This window comes from Falco rusticolus, chromosome 4 (genome assembly GCF_015220075.1).
Source record: "Falco rusticolus isolate bFalRus1 chromosome 4, bFalRus1.pri, whole genome shotgun sequence".
Taxonomy (NCBI): Eukaryota; Metazoa; Chordata; class Aves; order Falconiformes; family Falconidae; genus Falco; species Falco rusticolus.
The window spans coordinates 109,552,541-109,560,195 of NC_051190.1; the positions used below are offsets into that span (position 1 = coordinate 109,552,541).

Here is a 7,655-nt window from a genome sequence, read left to right on the forward strand (position 1 = left end):
TTATTGGCTACAATGAAGGAAAAAAAGCGGCTAAAATGCTGCCAAATTAGTAGGAGAATGACAGCGACTTCAGGTATCCCAACCCATCGCACGGAAAATGCACCTTGAAAAGACCCCATGGGCGCCAAAGGGCTATTTCTCATGGCTGGCAGCTCTGCGCTAGGCAAGGAAAAGCCTGCTCGGTAACAATGTACGTCCCGGGACCGCTCTGCGCTTGTAGCCATGCGGGCAAAACAATGCTACAACGTCAATGGGAAGCACAATAGGACAATAAATACGCCGAGCTGTCAGGCGCAAAACAAAGCAATATGCAAAGCAAAAGAAAAAATAAAATTAGTTTTCAGGATGGGAATATTTGGGGCTGTTTTGTCCATAGGCGGTGAGGGTTGCGAGCTGTTAACGATGAGGTGAACGCTGCTTTAGGTCAAGTTTACTGATAGCTCAGTGATGGAGCGTTTTGAGTTCAAGGTTGTGCGCGAATAACTGAATGCTGCGGAGAAACGCGTCCGCGCCGGCGGGAGGTGCGGAGAATATTAAAAATTTAAATTATTTCGCCCTATGAAAAGTTACAACTTTTATCACGAGAAGGGAATGCAATTGTTTTTTTCTAGCTTTCGCTGGCGGGAGAGGTACGACCTTCCAAAAAAAAAAGATTTTTCAGCCAATAAACCATTTTTTTCCCCAGCCCAGAAAAGCACTGTGGATCCGTACGCACAATATACAAGCCGAGGTGATATTTCACAGCCAGAAAAGATTCAAGCCGAATTGTAGGCCGCGGGTTTTATTATTACGGCAAGAAATAATACAGCGGAATCGCGATGGAGATTCAGTTAACCCTCCCGCTCCCCCAGCCCATCCTAAAAGATAATAATAAATCAAATCGGGATTTCCTGGTCTGTTCCTCTTATCTGACTTCTGAGGTTTTGTGGCGAGAGGAGTGAGATGGGTCTTGGGCTTTCGACGGGCGGGAAGGAAGGAGGAAAACACCCAGAAAGGACCCCGGGAGGCTCCGCTTCGATAGCCTTATCTGGCCCGGCGCGCCGCCCGGGGAACCTCTCCTCCGCCCGCCGTGTGCGGCGGGCTCCCCGCGGGGAGGCGGCGGTGCAGACCGGGGAGGGAGGGGGGTCGGAGAGGTGCGGTTCATCTCCCCCGGGAGATGAGGAGAGGCCTCCGCGGCTTCCGCGGCGCTCGGGGCGGGGAAGGGCCCGAGGGAAGCGGCGCGGGGGAGAAATCAGGCGGCGTGCCGGGGGGAGCCCCGCACCTCGGGGAACGCGCCGCGGCAACAACGGGGCCAAAATGCTCACGCCTCGGTGGCGAGGGGAGGGAGGGCCGGAGGGAGGAAGGAGGGAGGAGGCAGGGAGGGAGGCGAGGAAGGAGGGCGGGCGGGCGGGCGGACGGGCCCCCCCGCCCCCCCCGCGGCGCCCGCGCCCCGCGCGGCGGCGGCAGGACCGGGCCGTGCCCGCGCCCGTGCCCGCGCCCCCGTGCCGGGACCCGGCCCCGCGCGGTTATTGCGTTATTTAATTATCTCCACTTTATTCCTTCAGATGTTTATCAGCTGCTTTGCATATCACGTGGGGGCGGGCGGCCCAATGAGGGCCGGCCTGGCGCGACACTGGCGCGTCAGCCTTGGTCAAGTCCCGGAGATTGAGTATCTCTTTTTTCAGTCTTTGGGGCTTTTAAAAAAGAGCCACTAGTCTCAATGCGGAGCGGGCTATGACAGCCTCCGTGCTCCTCCACCCCCGCTGGATCGAGCCCGTCATGTTCCTCTACGACAACAGCCTGGATGAGATCAATAAGAACATGGACGGGTTTCACGCCAGCAGCAACTTCGCGGCGGCGGCGGCGGCCAACCCCTGCCGCAACCTGATGGCTCACCCCGCGCCCCTGGCCGCCCCCAGCGCGGCCGCCTACACCTCCAGCGAGGCCCCCGCCGCCGGCATGGCCGAGCCCGCTGTCAAGCAGTGCAGCCCCTGCTCGGCCGCCGTGCAGAGCTCCTCCGGCGCCGCGCTGCCCTACGGCTACTTCGGCAGCGGCTACTACCCCTGCCGCATGACCCACCACAACGCCATCAAGTCCTGCGCCCAGCCCGCCTCCACCTTCGCCGACAAGTACATGGACACCTCGGTCTCCGGCGAGGAGTTCACGTCGCGGGCCAAGGAGTTCGCCTTCTACCAGGGCTACGCCGCCGGGCCCTACCAGCCGGTGCCCGGCTATCTGGATATGCCCGTGGTGCCCGCCATCGGCGGCCCCGGCGAGCCGCGCCACGACCCCCTGCTCCCCATGGACAGCTACCAGCCTTGGGCCATCACCAATGGGTGGAACGGGCAAGTGTACTGCCCCAAGGAGCAGAGCCAGCCGCCTCACCTCTGGAAATCCACCCTCCCGGGTAATACACCTGCATGGCTACCCCTGCCCCCCCCCCCCCCCCCCCCCCCCCCCGCCTCCCCCGCTCGCCCCTCCCGGGAATCCCGCCGGCAGGGCTACGGGATCACCCCCGGGCTGACCCTTCCCCGCCCCGCCCGCGCTCCCCGGCCCCATCCCGGCCCGCACATGCCCCGGCGCCGCTGGAGCGGCACCGGTGCCGCCCCCTGCCCCCCGCCGGCGCACGGCGCATCCCGCCTCGGCCGCCCGGCCCTGCCGCCGGCACCGGGAGAGGAAACAGCTGAAAAGGGCCGTGGGAAGGGCTGCGGTATTATTGTCCATAAACTCCGGAGCACGCAGGCTGGGTAAATCGCTGCAGCCCCGCGCGATTCTTCCCAGAGTCCGTGGCTGGGCTCCGTGGGGTTTGTGGTTATTATTTGTCTGTCTGACAGAAGCGAGCCTTCCCCTGCCTAAAAGCTGCCTGCGCGGCCAGGAAAGAGGAATCCCAAATGCTGAGCCGGGCTTTAGTAGCTCAGCTGGAGCGGGGCAGGCGGAGGAGTGCGCTGTAGCTCTAACCCCTGTACCACTTGAAGATGTCCTAAGCGGTTCGAGCGATTTTCTAACGCTTGCCTCCGTGGTTTTTCTGTTCCAGACGTCGTTACGCATCCCTCAGATGCAAACTCGTACAGACGTGGGAGAAAGAAACGAGTGCCTTACACAAAGGTCCAGTTAAAAGAACTCGAAAGGGAATATGCTACAAATAAATTCATAACCAAAGACAAACGGAGGAGGATATCGGCGACTACAAATCTGTCAGAGAGACAGGTCACAATCTGGTTCCAAAACAGAAGGGTCAAAGAGAAAAAAGTGATCAACAAATTGAAGACTACCAGTTAATGGATTAAAAATGGAGAAGCAGCAGCTCAAAGTTTCAGAACTTTTTCTTTTCGTGTTCAGATTAAACTAATTATTAATAATAATTAAAAAGAGAAAAGACAATTAACCTCTTCTTTCAGAAAAAGAGATCTGTATCCTTGGAATTACAGCTTTTTGGTTTTTTGTTTGTTTGTTTTTTAATATTGCTGTAGCAAAGTGCTTAAAACTGACAGTTCTCCTGAAATCCCCAGCAGCCAGCCAGTATCACTGACAGACTGTAAAGCCCACACTCCCAGCCCCGAGAGATACACTTCCAATAAAGACACGATTTTCTGAGAAACTTGTGAGTACTTCTACGACCTTACTATTTGAGAAGACTCTTCGTAGCCACGGTGCAAGAGCTGGTTTAACATGAGGAGGTCGATGTGAACACATAATCTGGTTTTCTTCCATTGCAATCCAAACTGTATGTTGAATGACTGCTCAGGTAAACCATAGTGAAAAAAAAAAATACAATTACTGTATGTTTTCAAGCAATGCATTTAATGTCAAAAAAGTAATAATAAACCTCGAAGGTACTGAATAAGGATTTCAGAGACATCAGTAATGAAGGAAGCTCTGTGGAGGATCTATCTTAATAGCAAATTTTAAACATTGCAAACTAGTGGGGATAGAAGGGAAAATATTTGCTTGGAGATGTCTTTCTGTTTTATTTTTTAATTTCAGCAGATGATTTCTTGTCATCTGAATTGGGGGAGGGTGGGGGAAGGGTGGGTTTGTTTATTTTTTCTCCTGCAGACCGTACAATAGATACTTTTTGAAGGACTCTGCCTATTTTAAACCTCAAATAATCTTCAAGAATTAATATTCTGAATCCCCGGAAAATTTTAAATATTTGACTCTGGGTGGATACAAAAACCGGGAACATTGGCATTTCTTTACAGTAGGGGGGGGAAAACCCAGCTTCCTGGAAAAAATATCCAAGAGCTTTGAACTGAAATACATTTTTCCCCAGAAGTATTTTGATTTATATAATCTATATTTTGATCTATAAGTAATTAGTCGTTTCTCCTTGTTTATTGTCTGTTATGAGGCCTCAGTAGAACGTTTAGGGATTCTTTTTACAGCACCTTTTAATCCAATCAGTTATTTCAACCAGCACATTATTTTGTTTTTATTCACTATAAGAAGCTATCTTGTAAATAATAATAAAAAAAATCAGCGCACTGTGAAAATGTACTTGTGCACCCTCATTTTTTTTTAATATTTCTACTGAAAAATGAAAACCCAAGACGTGTAGACAGGTATAGTAGTATTAATGCTGTTAATAAAATAGTCACTGTAATAAAACCTGAAAGAAATGCTCCTTATTTTTCCATACCTACATGCATTTCATAAGAAAAATATAATGTATATGTCTTGTAATACTGTTGTCTTCCATTATGTAGCTTATGTCTATATGGTGGTTCTTTTCTGGACGGTGTTTATCTGGGGGCAGGCACGCCTGATAACAAGCATTCCTAAACTATAGATGTTTTGGTAATGTTAAACAGTGGGTTGCAGCGGGGCTGGGGGCCCGGGGGAGGAAGAGCGGGATGATACCAGCGCTGCGCTACAGCCCTCGCCGGGAAATGGAGTCCGGCGGCCGGCCCCGGGAACGGGGAGATGTTGCCCAGCCTGGCGGTGCCTCGGCGGGAAGGTGGGGGTGCTGCGTGGCGATGACAGGATGGGGAAGGCCTGAAACCTTGACCTTGAGGGGAAAAAAGCCGATTTGTGACCTTGACTTTTGACAGCTCCCCGCGCCGGCGGCATCCGCGGGCCGACAGCGCCACCTCGTGGCCGTCGCCGCGCCTGCACATGGCCGCGCCCGCGCACTCACCCGCGCAGCATCCTCCCCGCGGGCGGGCGCGCACACGCGTGGGACCCGCGCCGCCACAAGCGGGCGTGCCTCTCCGAGCGGGGACCGCCGCATATCCACATATATATATATATAAAATATATGTCTGAACTTACAAGGTAGAGCACGGAGCAGGTTGTGCTCCGCTTGCTCGCTCGCTCGCTCTGGTGGTGGCAGGACACCGGCGAGGCTGAGCCGGGGGTGAGAATCGGTGCTTAGCGGTGCCTGGCTGGGGGATGCCGGTGCGATGTGAGGAGCCGCCGGCCGGCCGGTGTTCTGAGTGGCGGGCGAGTTTGGCCGGGCACAAAGAGAGGTTTCCTTTCGCCGCCTGTCTCCTGCGGTGGTCTGCAGCTCTAATTAGAGCTATTGGGGGACCTTTACGGTACATTTAGAGGGTATCAGATACCGCGCTAGCTGTGCGCTTCTAGCCTTACATTTCTGAAATTCAGAAGGACCCACCTCTGCAGGGATCAGCGCAGAGCGGTTTCCGACCCTCAGATCTGACTGTAACGCATTCGTGCAATAACTTACATGAAAAGTACCTGCAGCAGCGGGATCTGTTTTACAGGAGGCTGTCGTGTCGGGAGCTTTGCACTCCGTGCGGGATTTCAGCCTTCCCGCAGTGTGCGGGCGCGTTATCCGCCCACCGCTCGCCGCTCTCGGGGCGCGCAGGGACCGCGGAGGGCTGCGGTTTCTCAGGCGGGGGGAAACCCGCTGCCGTGGAGCGTGGGAATATCGGCTGCATCCCTTCAGAGGCCGGTCAGGGGCTTTCTGAGTGAGATCTCCCCCGTCCCGCTGGGCAAATAGCCGGGGAGAGGTACCTAAGTGGCAGCTGGCTTCCAGGCCGTGCAGTTGGGCTGTGCTTTGGGGTGACAGCGTGCCCCTGTGAGGGGAGGGGGGACAGCTCCTATGACAAGGACACGGCCTGCCCATGGCCTGCGGCGCCGGGTGTAGGACAACGGGCGCAACACCGCCCGAAGGGGCGATAACCCGTCCCCGGCGGGCACGGCCTTGGTCTGCCTCCCCCGCCGCTGGGCACCCAGCAGTCTCCACGACCCCCGCAGCAGCCCCGCAGCCCGGGACGCTCAGCGGAGCTGGAGCAGGCAGCGAACCCCCCGCGCTGGGGCTGCCGCAGCCGCGGGCAGCCGCTTGTCCCGGTCGCATCCTGCGCGAAGGCCGGGGGCTGCGGGCTGGCTACCGGGACCGGTGTCCCACCGGCCGTACCTGCCGTCCGCTGGCAGATACCCACAGGTCTGCCCCGGCTTCAGGCACCGGCCAGCCGCCTTTCCTCCGCCTCATTGCAACGCTTTCTCCTGAAGGAGCTGAATCGCCTGGAGAAAGCTACTTGTGAATTACACTTGTTCTCGCTCCTAGTAAATAATTCCATTTATTCCGTTGTATTTCGCAATCTGCATAATTATTGCATGAGACACACCGCAAATTACTTGTATTGCAGGTCGGAGATGAGGATGATCGACAGGATTCTAGTCCTCTGTATCTTGGGTAGGATCTTCTGTTTTCACACCATGCCCCAGAGCGATATATTTCGGGGGCGCCTTGAAAGGAACTCGCAACGAGAATATGGCCGACATTAGTAAAATAACAGCTTTTTTTTCTTTTTCTTTTTCTTTTTCTTTTTTTTCTAAGGTAACTTCAAATTGGAGCTAGCATTTGAAGATTATGTTTTCACACTGAACTACCCTACCGTTCAAATCTGCTAAGCATTTCTAGACTGACCGTGGATTAGGAATTTAAATTCCCACTACTGTTCAAATAGCTTTGCGGCATATATATTTCACAGGGCAAAAAGGGGAGCGTTTGACTCGCAATCGCTGGCAGGAGTAAAGTAACATTTTGGATCGGACCCGCGCTACCATGTAAGTCAGCGTCGAGGCTCTCGCAGGCTCCAGCGGGAGGAGCAGGTCATGTTTCCCGGCCTTGCGGCGGAGAGTCCCCGGCGGGGAAGGAGGATCAGGCCCACGGCGGGCCGGCGGCGGAGCTCCTCCACCCTGCCGGGGTGTCTGCCCCCAACACCCGGGCGTGCGGCGGCCGCGCCGGCGGCTCCGTGCCCGGTGCCGGGGGCCAGCGGCACCTCTCGGACCCGCTGCCTCCTCCTCGGGCCCGGCTCGAGGCTCTGCTCGGGAGACGTCCCACAGGGGCGAGTGGCTTAGTCAGGTGAGTAGAGGCCGGGAGTTCCGTGCTGGGCTCATCGGGGCACCCCTGAGGAGGCGGCTGCGGGGCGCGGCGGTGCCCGGCGCAGCCCTCCGCGCCGCGGCCGTGCGGCGACTCAGGGCACCGAGACAAGGATGTCTGCGGTTTTCCGAGTCGCGAAAGATTCCCTGTCTGCGGGTTCTGAGTGCGTGCCGGCCCCCGCCTCGGTCCTCCCGCGTCCCTGCCTACCCACGGCTGCACCCACGCGGCCCTCCGCGGCCCCGTCCCTCCGTCCCTCCGCCGGGTAGATGTGGCCTCGGAGCGTGGGGGAGAGCGGCTGTGTAGGTGTGTGTGTTCGTGTTATTTATTA

At 56.1% G+C, this 7,655-nt stretch overlaps 1 protein-coding gene across 1 annotated transcript; it reads left to right on the forward strand.

The window, feature by feature from the left end:
* Positions 1 to 1,713: 1,713 nt before the first annotated feature.
* On the forward strand, positions 1,714 to 3,304 carry HOXA13 (homeobox A13). The gene is made up of 2 exons (XM_037386957.1): positions 1,714 to 2,386; positions 3,014 to 3,304. The coding sequence occupies exons 1-2, from the start codon at positions 1,714 to 1,716 to the stop codon at positions 3,256 to 3,258; spliced, it is 918 nt and encodes a 305-aa protein (XP_037242854.1). The 3' UTR covers positions 3,259 to 3,304.
* The last annotated feature ends 4,351 nt before the right edge of the window (positions 3,305 to 7,655 follow it).